This window comes from Apodemus sylvaticus, chromosome 5, assembly GCF_947179515.1.
Source record: "Apodemus sylvaticus chromosome 5, mApoSyl1.1, whole genome shotgun sequence".
Classification (NCBI taxonomy): Eukaryota; Metazoa; Chordata; class Mammalia; order Rodentia; family Muridae; genus Apodemus; species Apodemus sylvaticus.
Window position 1 is genome coordinate 111,563,688 of NC_067476.1, and position 15,990 is coordinate 111,579,677.

At 45.7% G+C, this 15,990-nt stretch overlaps 1 protein-coding gene across 2 annotated transcripts in view; it reads left to right on the forward strand.

The window, feature by feature from the left end:
* Positions 1 to 15,990, forward strand: part of Mertk (MER proto-oncogene, tyrosine kinase) — a 104,830-nt gene that overhangs the window by 27,949 nt on the left and 60,891 nt on the right. For both annotated transcript variants that reach the window (XM_052183567.1, XM_052183568.1), the window contains exons 2-4: positions 509 to 917; positions 7,945 to 8,045; positions 9,583 to 9,756. In XM_052183567.1, the coding sequence (XP_052039527.1) occupies positions 509 to 917; positions 7,945 to 8,045; positions 9,583 to 9,756 (684 nt within the window). The remainder of the gene's footprint in view (positions 1 to 508; positions 918 to 7,944; positions 8,046 to 9,582; positions 9,757 to 15,990) is intronic.

Consider the following 15,990-nt stretch of genomic DNA (forward strand, 5'->3'; position numbering starts at 1 on the left):
ACCGTAGTAAGTTTGCTACAGTTATGAGTCATAATGTGAATGTTTTTGGAAATAGAGTTGCCAAAGTGGTGGAGCCCCACAGGTTGGGAAATGCTGCTTTAGCAGGCTTCAAATACACAGATACACAAATGAGTGAGTGAGGAAAGTCGCCAGAGGTGCACGTCCATCAGGAAGTTCTCCCCGGCTCTTTTCCTTTGTTAAGGTGCTAAGACCTGAACTTGCGGACTTGTGCATGCCAGGCAGGTGCTCTGCCGCCGCGCTACATCCCAGCTCTTGATTCTTTTGAGACAGACTTTACTTTCACTGTGTAACTCAGGCTGGTCTCAGCTCTTGCCCCTCCTGCCTCAGCCTCACAAATGCTTGGATGACAAGCATATGCCTTTATACTCAACTTCTTCTTTATCTTTTCTGAGGCCTCGGAGGATGCTATGCTTCACTATAACCTAAGTATCTGAATCTTTTCCTTCATCATCTCAAAGGCTAAAACTCTTAATATTCTGCTTTGCAGGCACTGCGGAGAAGGGGGAAGAGACCAAGCCGGATCAGCCATTTTCAGGGCCTTTACCAGGGAGCCTGCCAGCGGACCACGGGCCATTCTCCGCCCCTCACTCCAGTGGGGACCAGCTGTCCCCATCGCAGACTGGGAGATCACATCCAGCACACACAGCCGCTCCCCAGGTGACTGCTGCAGCATCACAGCTCCTACCTCCTGTTGCGTTTAATCACACAATTGGACATATAGTGCTTTCGGAACATAAAAATGTCAAATTTAATTGCTCCATCAATATTCCTAACATGTACCAAGAAACAGCTGGCATTTCATGGTGGAAAGATGGAAAGGAATTGCTGGGGGCACATCATTCAATCACACAGTTTTATCCTGATGAGGAAGGAGTGTCAATAATTGCACTGTTCAGGTACGTGTTCCTTCCTTCTTTCTAAATGCCACCTCCAAAGCAGAATCCTCGAGTAAAAGTCACCCTCATTTTGTTTTTGTTTGTTTGTTTGTTAAGCAATCTTGATCCCCTTAGAGTGTGGTGAAATAGTTGACCCGACTGTGTTGTTGATTTCTTTTAAATAAGCTTCCCTCATGGTAACTGCTGGCTAACACACACTCTGAGAGTTTAGAGGGCTGCTCCCAAGTCATCTAAGGTCAGTATTAAGTACACCTTAGATCCAAGAGCTACCAGAGAGTGGGAAACAGTGTGTGTGAAGGGGGTGCATTCATGTTTGTACCTAGGAGTGCATGTGTGTGTGTGTGTGTGTGTGTGTGTGTGTGTGTGTGTGTGTGTGTGTGAGTGTATGTTCATTTTCGATTCCGGGGACAGAACCCAGAGCCTTGAGCATGCTAAACATATATTCTACCTCTAATCCATACCCCAACCAAAGAGAAAGTGGTGTTTTCCTATAGGCAGGCTCATGGGTAGTCCAGGCTGACCCCAAACTTGCCATATAGCTGAGGCTGGTCTTGAATTCCTGATTCACCTGCTGAGGTCACAAGACTGTATTAAGAAAGTGCTTAGAGGTTTTGTTTTTAAGTTATTTATTACTTTATTTTATATTATGTATGTTTGCCTGAATGTATAGACATGCACTGTGTATGTGCCCGGTGCCCTAACAGGCTAAAGAAGGGTGTTAGATCCTCTGGAACTGGAGTTACAGACAGTTGTGAAGTACCCTGTGCATCCTGGAACTGAACACCAGATCTCTGCGAGAGCAGCATGCACCCTTAACTGCTAAGTCATCTCTCCAGCCCCAGGAAAGTAGCTTTATAAAGGACTGTGTAGAGCATGCCAGCTCTTGGGGAGATGGCTCAGTTGGTAAAGTGCTTGCCTTGCAAGCATGAAGACCTCAGTTTAGTCCTCAGTGGAAGATGATGTATTCCAGTTCTGGGGAGGCCGAAGACAGGTACCTTAGTCTGACTCACCAACGAACATAGCCCACTTGGTAAACACGTATGCACATGTGCACACATGTACACACACACACACACACTCAAGACAACATCAATGCTATCTAGTGGCTATGGGAACTTTAAAACAGTATAGCTGTCGCAGTCCTGATTCACTCTGGCACCGGCCCTCTCTGCCTCTCACCATCTCCTGCCTTCTTTCGGCCGCATCCGGTTCTAGGTAATGAGATCGGCTGTCAGCCACAGTTTCAATATTCCTTCCATTTTGCAAAGGTAAGGTTGATGAGTTAGGGTAACTGTCATCAGCCAAAGCAGGACAAGCATCTGAAATAGTCTATTCTCCCAAAAGCTGAGCCATCGTTTTCAGAGGTTGTGGATTGTGGGATTTTCACTTCTATCTCCTCAGTTATTCCCTGGTTTTATTTTTATTAACATATATTAATCATGCATATTAATGAGGTGCCCTGGGGTATTTACAGTACGTACTGATCGAGTCAGGGTAATTAGTATTTCCTCTTCCTTACCATTTAGAGCTCATCTCTTGTAGATCTTCATAAAATATACACTAGGTTGTTACAAATGACAGCTACCCCACATGCTGCGGAGCACCCAAATATATTCCTTTTACCCAACTTCAGCTCCCGTATCCAGCCTCTCTTTCCCCCCCCCCCCCGTCTTTACCCCACTTCTTAGCCCCTAATAGAGTTCTATATTCTGATTGACTTTTTTAAACCTGGGGGCGTTACTCTTTAGGTTTTGCATGTGCAATTTGAAGAACTGACTTGGTCCAATGTGATGGGAACCACTCAGAGTCAACTCGAGGCCTTTTTTTTTGACCCCTGGAGTGGAGTGGGGCCCTCTCTGATCTGTGTTGTTTTTTCACTTTCTCTGACCTGACCCTTGGCACAATCCCATATGTGTCATGCCTTTAGGTGAATCATTTTTGTTTCCTTTTCAGAAAGCCACCTCACAGTTCCCTGGTGATTCTGGTCAGGATTTAGCTTGTCAGTGTTTCCACTAGTTGTGCCTTGCTTCCGGGCAAAGAACAAACTTCTACGATTCTCTTGGTTTATTTTATTCTGGCAAGGTCTTTAGAGCTGCTCTTCTCAGAAAGTGGCTCTCACTGTGTTTTTTTCTGAATTTACTACAGAAAGCAGATGTTTAACATAAACAAAGCTAACAAATAGAAAAGGACAACATTCCATAATCACCCAGTGTAGGTTTAGGTCATTATCTAAAGAAATGAGCAGATGGGCTGTGTAGGTTAGGTGTCACCTGAAGAGAGCACAGCCCTGCTGTCCCAGCCATCCGTGTGACTCTGGGTCAGCTGCCACAGTGATAGGCTTGGACCACATGGTGTGATTTTTAAAATTATCCTTTAGGCCTGGGAAACAGTTCAATAGGTAAAGTATTTGGCATAAGGACCCGAGTTTGATCCTCAGAACACACTTTTTTTTTAAGCTGAATATGGTGGCCTGCACTTGAAATTCCAGCCCTAGGGAGGCAGATCCCAGGGGCTTTCTCTCTCAGTCTCTGAGCGGGTTCCTGCTGCTTTTGAGGTAGGACTGCATAGACCCCCGTGAGCCAAACTTCCCTACACTTGGGACCTTTTCTGGTCCCAGTTTCTATTGTCACCTCTTTATTTCACTGCTCTTGGTAACAATTAAAATGGGATCAAGGTCTGGAGAGATGGCTCAGCCGTTAAGAGCACAGGCTCTTAACTTGGCCCAGCTCAATTCCCATCGCCTATGTGGTGACCTCACAACCATTTGTTACTCCAGTTCCATGGGATCTGAATCCCTGGTCTGCTCCCCAGGGACACCAGGCATACACATGCTGGCAAAACACCCAGACATGTGACAATGGTGACCATGATGAAGACAAAGAAGGAGGAGGAAGAGGAGGAAGAAGAGAAGGATGAGCAGGAGGAGGAGGAAAAGTGGAATCAAGTGAGACATGGCAGAACGTGCCTATAATCTCAGCAATTTGGCTGAGGCAGGAGGATCTCAAGTGGGAGATTTGTCTGGGCCACACAGCAAATAAAAACTTGTAGGAAAAAGAAAGGGAAGGGAAATGGAATCAAATATGAGCAGAAACCCAGAAAATAAGAGCACAGTTCCTTTAGCCAAAGCACCATGGGCAAAGTTATTGTTAATGACAGGATCCGAGGGACACAGACTTGATTCAGTCACAAAACTTTCTCTCAGAGTCTCTTTCACTTGGTTATCCATCATCCCCTCCCGCAACAGGCGAGAGCAAGGAGTTTGTCAGTGGGCTTTGCACTGATTTGTTAAATTGTATTTTCTTTTTCTTTTTTTGTTTTTGCTTTTGTGTTTGGTAAACTGCATGTAAAATCAATAACTACTTAGGCCCTGTGTGTGTGTGTGTGTGTGTGTGTATGTGTGTATGAGTGTGTGTATGTGCGAGTATGTGACTATTTATGTGTGAGTGTATATGAGTGTGTATATGTGTGAGTGTATGTATATGAGTGTGTGTGAATGTGTTTATGTGTGAGTGTATGTGTGTGAGTGTGTATATGTGTGAGTGTGTGTGAGTGTATGTGTGTGAGTGTGTATATGTGTGTGTATGTGTGTGAGTGTGTATATGTGTGTGAGTGTGTATATGTGTGTGTGTGTATGTGTGTGAGTGCGTATTTGTGTGTGAGTGTGTGTATGTGTGTGTGTGTGTGTGTATGTGTGTGTGAGTGTTTATAAAGGTCAAGGGACTATGTGACCTTCTTCCTAGTCCCTTCCCCCACAGTAATAATTATCTACCTTCTCTGCCTTCTGGTTTGACAGCTCCAAGCTTCTTGTTCACACGGCACCTATGCCTCTTTGTATTTCCCTGAAGAAGACTTGAGAGCTTAACTGCTCGTCAGGAGACATTTCCCGGCAGCCAGCCCAGCATTGGCATGCTGAGGGACAGAGATAATGTCTGCTAGTAGACTATGCTGGCACAGCCCAGCCACCACTGCCCTGGAGCGCGACTTCCCCACGGCCAGTCCTGCAGCTCTGGCCAGGTGGTTCCTGTCTAGACACTGCGGCTCAGTCTGGATCACTTCATTCAGTCTTCTTGATCCAGACGTTTGTATCTCAAAGGCTGATGGAAGTTGCATACCTTGGGCGCGGAGTGATGCTAGGCAGAACCCAGGGTCTGGGGCTGTGCTGGGCTAGTGTTCTGCAGCAGGACTGCATCTGTATTAGTTAGGGTTTTACTGCTGTGAACAGACACCGTGACCAATGCAAGTTCTATAAAAGACAACATTTACTTGGGGCTGGCTTACAGGTTCAGAGGTTCAGTCCACTGTCACCAAGGCAGAAGCATGGCAGCATCCAGACAGGCATGGTGTGGGAGGAGCTGAGAATTCTACATCTTTATCCAAAGGAAGCCAGGAACAGACTCAGCATCCTCAGGCATCTAGGAGGAAGATCTTTAAGCCCAACCCCACAGTGACACACTTCCTCCAACAAGGCCACACCTTCTAATGGTGCCACTTCTTGGGATGAGCATATGCAAACCATCACAGCATCTGCCCAGTCCCACACTATTTTTTAAAGCACCATGAACAATTACAAATTTAAAAATTAAAATATATTATATAAATTAACATCCACAAATGAATGGAGAAATAAAATTAACAAAATATGTGCTAGATAGACCTCAATAATGAATATACTAAGCCATAACTGGGAAAAAGTAATGATTAATAAAGCTACATATATAATATAATAAATTATACATTATTATTACATATATTCATTGTCGTGTATGAAGTATTTTGTAATTGGCTGAACATCTGGGAAAGCATTAAATGTAGACAATGTTTCATATGGCTTCATTAAGTTTACCACAGGAAATAATAAAAACAAAACCAAAAAAGTATGGGAGAGGTGGCTCAGTGGGTAAGGGGGCTTGCCACCAAGTCCTGTGAGCTGTTTGATCCCTGGTACCCACATGGTTGAAGGAGAAAACCAACTCCCTAGAGTTGTCCTCTGACTCCCACGCATGCTCTGAAGCATGCGTGCATAAATGTGCATATACACCTACACACACACACACACACAAAATAAATACATAAAAGTGGAAGGAGAAAACCCCTGAAGCAATTCATTTCAACTATTTAAAACACTTCCCCTCCATCCCTGCCACAGTCCCTCCTTATGGGGAGCCGAGGTTACCTCTCCTTAAGCATCTTTTTGGAGCTCTCAGAGGTCCACGTGCAGTCAGTCCTGTGCATGCTTCATTGTGTGCCCATCCCCACAATGCTGTCCTATGCAGTATTTGTTCATAGCAGTGGTGAGAATCAATGCCCAGGGTTCATATGTTTTGTAGGCATGGAAGTTATAAATCTAGCTGAATCATGTAATGTGCTATGGGTATATTCTACCTTTTTGTTTCCCGTAACTTTTTCTTTTCTTGCTAGCTTGCTTAGTTTTCAACTCTGAAAGGAAGCCCTGTCTCTACTTCCTCTCATGCTCATGAAACTGTCAGAACTGTGCTTTGTCTCACAGTCCCTGTCCCTAATTTGTGTCCTGGTTCCCAGCTCAGTCCTGGGGATTGAACTCAGGTCCCCAGGCTTGATGTCACTTCTACCCTCTGAGCCATTTTGCCTTTCGCCAATGCAGCTTTTATGAATGTTGTATAACTTATTGTTTGTAAACACATTGCAAAGGTGGAAAGAAGGCTGTAGGAGCCAAAGTTGCTTTTTATTCTGTGATGAGATCTCAAAGTATACCCCATGCTGACCTCAAACCCACAGCCCTCCTGCCTCAGCATCCTGAGGGGAGGGGTCACAGGCACACAGCCCTGTGCCAGGTGGGTCAGATATTTCCCAAGTGTTCCAGCTGGAACATAAGCTAAGCCAAGCTAAGATGACTAACAACAAACCAAGACAAATTTCTGTGTGCTAGCGCTGGCCTGACCGTTCCAGGAGAAAGGAACAAGGAGACGGCCACATGTCCCTTGTCTGTGCCTCCCTTCCAGACCCACTACCACATGAGCACGGAATTGGTGTCTGAGGTAAATGCGGCGATGTTGGCCTGCCAGCGTGATGGGTTAGGTGGGGCTGGAGAGACTCTGGCTAAGAGCACCAAATTCGGTTTCCAGCACTCATGCTAGGCACCTCACAGCCATCCGGAAGTCTAGCTCCATGGTGTCAGAGATACCATGGTGGCCTCTTTTGGCATCTGTACACATGTGAGCATGCTCCTACCACACACAAAGGGGGTGGGGCATAAATCTAAAACAAGAAAAGATGATTCGGGTACCGAAAGCTCTAAACCAGACAAGAGGGTACTGGCACTCTGTTTTCACAGTAGCTGCACTTTAGGCAGTCAGGTAAATATTAAAACTCTGCAAAATACTTAGAGACCACGCAAAGTAGAAGCAGAACCTAGTTTCAAGGTCATTTGGGATATAGAACAATTGCTCAGGACCTTGAAATCTCTGGAATTCCATAATCACAATGACTGCCAAAAACTCCTCAGATTTCCAAAAATGTCCTGAAGGAGAAGAACCAAAGCCCTGGTTTAGAAGCTGCCGTGGAAAGCAAGATGCCTGATAGTGTGTGTACTAGGGATTCAAAGAGATGAAAGCAAGAGATGTGAGTGCAAGAGCCACTGTGTGTGTGTGTGTCTGTGTGTGTCTGTGTGTGTAGTGTATGTGCATGTGATAGAGAAAGAGAGAAATGATCAATGAATTCACACTATAGTAAATATCAGCAAATCTGAACCAGCTGGGTGTTGGTTGGAGATCCTGGAAGGCTGCTACTGCCCTTCCTCAGGGGACCTCAGTCTGCAGCTGATTAGAGAACCAGGCATGTTGGGAAGGGTCATCTGCTTTACTCAAGGGTTAAGCGTTCATGGCATTTGAAAAATATTCTTACAGCAGCATGTAGACCACCAAGCACCACAGCCTGGCCATGTTGACACATAAAGATAACCACACGAGACATGTGTTGAAGGATCCTCTGTTTCTCTCATAGGGACTCAAAAGATAGTCACTGCAAATTTCTTTTTGTGTTTTCTTTGAAGCATAACCAGTGTGCAGCGCTCAGACAATGGGACGTATATCTGTAAGATGAAGGTGAATGATAAAGAGATTGTATCTGATCCCATATACGTGGAAGTACAAGGTGAGCCCAAAGCCATATCCTGTTGCCTGAGAACTGGGTAGAGCCTGCATTACAGGTCTCCTACCTGACGCTCGGGGTTTGGTCTGCCTGTTTATAATTCTGTAAACCTTATGAATCCATCAGGTTGGAATTTTACAAGACAATCCTCTTTTTGACTTTAGAAAGTGATGTAATGATTCCGTTCTTGGTGTGTGTGTGTGTGTGTGTGTGTGTGTGTGTGTTTGCCCACCCACCCAAAGGAGTGTGCTAAGCATATGCTGCACTATGGGGCCTCTGTTGCCTACGTGTTGCTCCCCAGCCGTGAGATGCTACCTTCCATGGTGTCCTTGGCAGCATCTCCATCTTATTACCTCTCTGCCTCACCTTCCACATCCCATTCCCACCAAAAGGCTTTTCCAGTGCCCATTCCCTTGTGCACATGAACTTGCTTTTCCAGTGCCCATTCCCTTGTGCACATGAACTTGCCACTGCAGAGGCTTGAGAGAGGGAGAGAGGGGGGAGAAAGGGGCGAAGGAGGGAGTCATACTCACAGTGGGTAAGTACGGAGGGAAGAGACAGGAAAACAGCCTGTCGGATAAGTATCATAGGGACCTTGGCTTTGGACCCATCCCAGACTAGACAGCTGATGCCAGGATTGTGTGGGTATCAGTCAACAGGAGGGCATCCCTACATTTTGAATTAATCTTGTAAAATACAGTTATTTAGTAGACAATTTACTTGTCAGGATCCCAAGAAAATACACAAGTTGAAGAAAAGTCTGAATCTTGAAAGCTTTGAATCAGGGAAAAAAAAAGAATCCTATTATCCTGTGTGGAACCAGATTTGTGAGACACGAGTTTAAAAAACCCGTGATTTAAGTGTTAAGGCTAGCCGGCTTGCCCTGGTAAAATTTTGGGCATGTAGTCCAAACAAGTAATCATTGGCTTTCTCTGAAAATTCCCCAGACTCTCTTGTGGGCCAGATTTTGGAGTTTCAGTAGATTTTAGGATTATAACTATAGAACTTTGCTGATTATGTCTTCAAGTGAGTGCTTGCTATAAACTCTTTAGTTTTACACAAATACATGTATGTGGGGGTGGGTGGGTAGGGGTGGACTTCAGAGTCCAGACGAGGACACTGGAGTTACGGAAGTCGCGAGCTGCCTGATGTGGCTTCTGAGATGAACTTGGATCCCCTGGAAAAGCGGCGAGCACTCTTAAATGCTAGCCATCTTTCCTGCCTCGCTCTGCTTGTTTTGATGAGAAATCCGGCCAACCTGCCAACCAGTGCCAAGCCCTTGAGCAACAAACACCTGATTTAAAAGCCAGCTATGGATTCCATTCTGGCCAAAGCAGATGAATCACCACTCACTGTGCCTAGAAAAAAAAAGTGTCCTAGAAAGCTGGCTGGGGGTAGACTGGGAGTCAAGAACCTCTGCCCTCTTTATTACTTTACTTGGAGGTGACAATTGGCTATTTCAGACCCGGGGAAACCCCCGATCCCTGATTTAAAGGCTCTGCTTCTGGTTAAAATGTGCTCTGCTCCACTCTCTCTGCAGGACTCCCTTACTTTATTAAGCAGCCTGAGAGCATGAATGTCACCAGAAACACAGCCTTCAATCTCACCTGCCAGGCCGTGGGCCCACCTGAGCCCGTCAATATCTTCTGGGTTCAAAATAGCAGCCGTGTTAATGAAAAACCGGAAAGGTCCCCGTCTGTCCTAACTGTACCTGGTGAGTCTGAGTGTTCTGCTTATGTTTGACATTCATTCATTCATTCATTTCTTCTCCTCTAACTGTAGAGGTGACAAAACTTTGGTGATGACCCCAACAGTGGTCAGTCAAGAAGGGCAGAAACAGGTATGGGAACACTAGGGGAATAGGTGCATTGGAAGGGAAGTGGGATGTCCAGTTGACCACCTGACAGAATCCAGCCCAGGCATCCAGAGCCCCGTTCACATCTCCGTGGCACTGTGGCCTTGCCTACCTGGCAGAAATTACCCTATAGAAACACTAAGGTAAAAACCTAATTGAGGTTGGATGCCAAGAAAGTGGATCGGTCACGGAGCACTGTGGCAGGAAGTTTGTGAGTCACTGCGGGACTGCGGTGAATTGACATTCCATGGTCATCTTGATCTCCATCCAAACCAGAATGCCTTGGCTTTGCTCCTGCTCTTGGGGCTGCCACTGAAGCTTCCGGTGCCGCTCAGGCCAATAGGCTCCTCTATTGCTTCCCTGGTTGCCTTTTTGAGCTCCATGTGACGATGTGGCCACCCTCCATCCCTTCTTCCTTTCTCATGCATTCAGCGAGTGTTCGGGAGGGTCTGCTGTGTGCCCAAGGCAGATCTAGGCCTGAGGTCTCGGTGGCGGATGTTTTAAAAGGCACATGATCCTGGCTGTCTTCCCTCTTCATTGCATCTTCTTTGTTGCCGGGCCAGTTCTGAACATCGGGTGCCCAGCTCAGTCCCGGCCCAGCTCCTTTCCCTCCGAGTCACACCCTCCTGGCTGAGTTCCTCCGCCAGCTTCAATGCCATCTGTGGGACGGCTGCCTGGAACTGTATGTCTCAGGCCCCGTCCTCTCAGCTGAGCTCCACTCTGTGTCCAGCCACCTCCTTAGCTTTTCCTACTTGTTGACTGTGTATGCATTTTAAAATGCCAGTCATTCCCCTCAATCTTCTGCCTCAGAATTCCCCCGTCTTGCTAAATAATTCACAGAAAGGACACTCCTCCCTTTCCTCATTTTTTTTTTATGCTGAAAGCCTCAGCAGTTTTGTGAATTCTGCTTCTACAGCACAGCCCGCCTCAATCCATCTCCATGGTTCACATCAGCTCCTGCCAAAACCACTGCTCCCATACTGTCCTGCGTCTCTCCGGTCTCCTCAGCAGTAGCTCGTGTCACTCACCTTATGAAACCCCATCAGTGGCTTCCTGTTGATCTAGACTATCACACAGAATCCTTCCTGGCCTTGTCGGTTAGTCCTTCACGCTCTGGGCCCTGCCCAGCTCTCTTCCCCACACCCAGTCCTCAGCCTGTGCTCACTAAGCACCGTTGACACGGAGTCCCTTCCATTTCTTCAGACACATCCTATGTCTTCCTGCTCAGGACTTTGTACCTCTCTTCTGTCTGCCCACAGAATCTTCCCACCTGCCCTTTGTCCTGTGACACATACATGTATCACTTAAGAGAGTGTCTTTCCTCTTTTTTTGACTCCCAGTCAGATCGTGTGTGCATCGTTCACTGCCCTTATCAGAGTTTAACTATGTTTACTTCATGTAAGAATGGAAGTACGTAACTAACATAAGTCTCCCTTCTGAGCATGCTCCCTGAGACTCTGGACTTTGTGTTTGGTGTCCCACTGCAGGCCACCTTAAGCAGGATCCCACTGGTGTCTTGAGCTGAGGCTGCATAAGCAAGTGAATTCCAATCCCCGGCGTGTCATGGAGGCCCCTGAGTAACCCCTGATGGTGGGAGAGGTGATATGGGATTCTCTGCCTTCATCTAAGTTTTCTTTGAGTTCCTCCAAGAAATAGATAATTGGAAAACTTGCATGTTTAAAATCAATTTCAAATAATACTCTCTCTGTGAGATAATTGCTCCATAGTCCTTGAAAGAAAGATATTCCTATTATTATTTTTTTTTGAGATATGGTTTTATGTAGCCCAGGCTGGTCTCAAACTTGCTATATAGCTCAGGCTGACCCTGAATTCGCCATCCACCTGCATTTACTTACCAGAGTCAAGTGCTGGAATTTCCAGTCTGGGCCATTGCAACCAGCAATACTAAGATAAAAAACCCAGATATTATATATTTAATGTAAACTTCTTTTCACATTTGTGGGAGGTCTGTGTGGGGGGGTTAGAGGTTAAAGGACAACTTGTAGGTTTTTGTTTGCTTCTTCCTCCATGTAAGTGAGCTCCGGTCATCAGGCACAGCAGTGGCTGCCTTTATTTCCCAAGCCAGCTCACTGGCCTCAACGCTTTGTTTTTTTAGTTGAGAAAAATAGGGTATGCATTTATCATGGAGGGTGTGCTGTTTTGAGATGCGTATGTGTATTATGGTATGGCTTTAGTAACTAACATATGTACTCCCTCAAACATACTGTCTTAATCTTTATTATTATTGTCTCTGTGTGGATGTCCACATGCCACATGACCTGTGGCGGCCAGAGGCAACTTGGTGGAAGTAGTTCTTTAACCTCCTTTACATGGATGGCTTCCAGAGACTGAAGTCAAGTTTACTCGAGAAGTGATGACTTTACCCACTGTGCCATCTCACCAGCCCCACAGGACTGGTTTTTTGTTTTTTTTTGTTTGTCTGTTTGTTTTTTTTGGGGGGGGGGGTTGTTTTGGTTTTGTCTGTTTGTATCTTAAATCATCTGTATTTAGGAGACATAGCTAAAAGGGTTGAAAGAAAAAGTACCCATATTTTAAAGTTTGAAAATCCTATTCTATTTCCAAAAATGTCCTTGCCAATTTCTAGCCTTTCTGGTAATGCACAGAGGCATGGTTTCTATAGGCTCTGGGCCGTGTGTACACAACATTAGCAGATTTTTATTTATTGCCAACCTTTTTTTACGTGCGTGTATCTAAATGTGTGTGTGTATGTGTGTGTGTGTGTGTGTGTAAGCATGTATGTGGAGGGCACTGGTTGACATCAGGTGCCTTTCTCAATAGCACTCTGTCTTAGTTTTTGAGACATCATCTCTCACCAAACCTGATGTCTGCAGACTTGACAAGGCGAGCTGGTCAGCAAAGCCCAGGGCTCCTGTTGTCTCTCTGCTTGCAGAGATTCAAATGACACCTTTTCTGGCTTTGTTCTTTTACATGTTTGTTTCTTTGTTTGTTTGTTTGTTTGTTTGTTTTGCCCCATCTTGCTAGAAGATTCTCTCACCGATCATAATACAGTAAACCTTCCCCCGACCCCCATCTGAGAAAATTCTGTTTGGAAGAACATTCCAGAAATAAAGAGAATATATTCACATATTTTTATCACAGTGTGTTTTAGGGGTTATAGTGTCTTATTAGTAGCTCTCATTATGGATCTTTTAGTGTACCTTGTTTATAAATTAAACTTTGTCAGAAGCGTCTGTGTCTAGGAAAAACATTTATTTCTGGAGTCTGGAACTGAGATTTCAAGTGTATGTTAAGAGTCCTGGGAGTACATTCCCCACAAACTCAAGTGGGGAGGTGCTTTGTCTCATTCACTCCTTTATTGTCTTTGAGAGCCTCAGAGAGCAGGAACTAAAACGTCCTTTGGTTGTGTCTTCAATATCTAGGAATGATGGGCAGGAGAGGGCCCAATGCCTTATCACAAGAAAGCCCCTTTAAAACTGTAAATATCCCATCAGATAGCCCATGACAATGGAAAGTCTCTCTGACATCTTGTACATAAGGCGTGGGCTTCACCAATTTCTCTGTACTTTCCCGAGCAAAGACTAACGTCTCTGTAAGTGGAGCCTGTGGTGTAAGCTGCCAAGCTGGCATCGTCCACCTACTTCCCGGGTGACTACAGTGGACCCCATTGCTCAAGCAGTTCTCCTGGTTGTGAAAGGTTGGAAGAGCGGGTTTCTGACTTTCCTCTTTCTCTTTTCTTTTTGGTGAGGGCCAAGTTTGCATGTGTGTGGGAGCGGGGTCCTAGCCCTGCAGGTCCTTGACAATCATACGCTTTATCGTCCAGCTGTACTCCAGCCCTGTGCTTTTAAAAGTTTTCTAGGATTCATGTTGATTATATCAAAACAACATGTCATCTCTACATTCAAGTCAACCCAACCAACTTATGATTGCTTCAAATGCAGCCACCACCTGCCACCCTGTTCTCCCTTAGGCAGAGGAGACAGCACCAGATGCCTCACCGTCTCAGAATCTTATCATCTTTTTAGACTCGTTTAATTTATTTTATGTGCATGAGTATTTTGCCCTCGTGTAGCTGCATGTGCCATGTGTGTGTGCCTGGTCTCCACGAAGGTCATAGAAAGCATCTGATTCCCTGGAATTGGAACTATTATGTCAGTGGTGGGAACTGAATCTGGATCCTCTGCAAAAGCAACACATGCTCTTAAACACCGACCTGTCTCTCTAGCCCCTCCTACAAATACTTTTACTTTGTTTGATAGCAAAGATGGCATAGCTGGTGCTCAACAGTGAAGGCCTCCTGAGCCAATAATGTGTTCTAGTTGGAAGCCTGAAGTTTACCCAGATTCTTCTGTCTGCCCTGTCAGCCCGACAGTCACCAGGCTCTGCACATTGATCTCGACTGTCTGCTGAGCCCCTGCCCCTGTGTTTTTCCACAGCGATGCCCTTCATTCATATTTTCCTGCTTCTTTGCCAACACTGTGAGCCCTAACTGTGGTCCTGCATTCCTTGTCCCTCTGCGCTCTCCCCCTCCCCTAGGCTGCCACCTACACAGTGAGTCATTCTCTGCTTTGTCAGCTTCTCCCAAAACACAGAGCTTCCCACTGAAGGCAGGACCATTCATTCCTAGCCGGTTGAAGTCTACCGTTTTACTCTGATGACCCATATCCCTCAGCCCTTTGACCTATATCCCCCTCCACCTCTCCTGAAGCATCATCGCTGCCTGCGCATGGGATCTCACGAGCCTCCGGCACTGTGCCGCCTTGCTTGGCTTCCCACGCTGACCCTTCTAGCCCAGCTGCTTTCTTCTCATTGGCTTTCTGTTAAGCCCCTCTTCTGTCTTTTTGACTTTTGGCCCTCTGCTCATCTCTGAATGCCTGCCTGGCCACCCTGCCATTATCTGAACCCTCACAGGCCCCCTGACTTCAGTACCTCTGCTTCATACTCAACCACAACCATCTACTTGTCCCCAGGAGAGGCTAGCATTTTATGTACTGATTATGTATGAAGTGTAAGCTAGTGTAGCCCTCTCTCTTCAGTGAATGGCTGACTGAACCACTGAACAAATGAGCAGTTAACCTACAGGCTCGAGATGCAGTCCGGTTGGTAAAAGGCTTGCCCACCATCGGATCCCTAGCACCATGGAAACTGGTCTTGATGGTGCATACCTGTAATCCCAGCACTTGGGGAGTGGGAAGTAGAAACATCATAGATTCAAGGTCATTCTTGACAATATAGTGAGTTGGAGGGAGTCATGAGATCTCATCTTAAAAAAACAAAAAACAAAATTTCCTGGATACAGACTTTTCCTCTCAATCCAAGAAAGTATCCAGTAGGGAAGCAATTGACAGGCCCAGGCAGTTTGGACTGCTTTCAGTAGGCTTATGTGCTTAAGACAGGATCTGGCTCCAGGCTGGCCTCATCTCTAGAAGAGCTGGGGTTACAGGAATATGTCACCACACTCGTGGCACTTTTCTCCTCTTGTCACAATCCCTCCCCACCTGACTCTAATGGAAAAGCTGTCCCAAAGACACAGGGGGAAAGAAAGGTCCTGTGTCTGAAGGCCATTATTCTGGGTGAATAAAGTCAGCCTCAAAGGGTCTGATTCCACTGAAATCACTGTCTCCAAGTGCAAATTACCACGGTAGAGAAGGGATCAGTTCTCTCCATTGGTTCTCTTAGGCTAGGACATTCCCACGGGGGAGTCCTCTTTCAGTGGAACGGTTTTGTAGGCACAGATCTTTACCTGTGATTAAAATTTCGTAGGATTATACACACATAAATGTGTTCTCCCCTAGTTAAAAAAAAAAGCTGATAAAATCAGAGTAAGGTTGAATTTTAATGACTATCAGTGTACCAAAGTCACCTTCCTGGTTTTCATCCTGGTATTATGACTGTTTAAAATTTTTTTTCATGGAGGACGGGAGGGAACAGGAACTTGGTGCTATTTTTGCAACTTTTTTTGTGAATCTAAAATTACTTCAATCTGAATTTTTTTCCCTTTTAAAGAAGCATTTTGTAAGGCTTGGTGGTAGAGAGCTTGCCTACCACACACAAGGCCTGGTTTCTGCTTTCACACTGTAAAGCAAACAAAAAGCCCAGCGCAGGCTTGAGGGT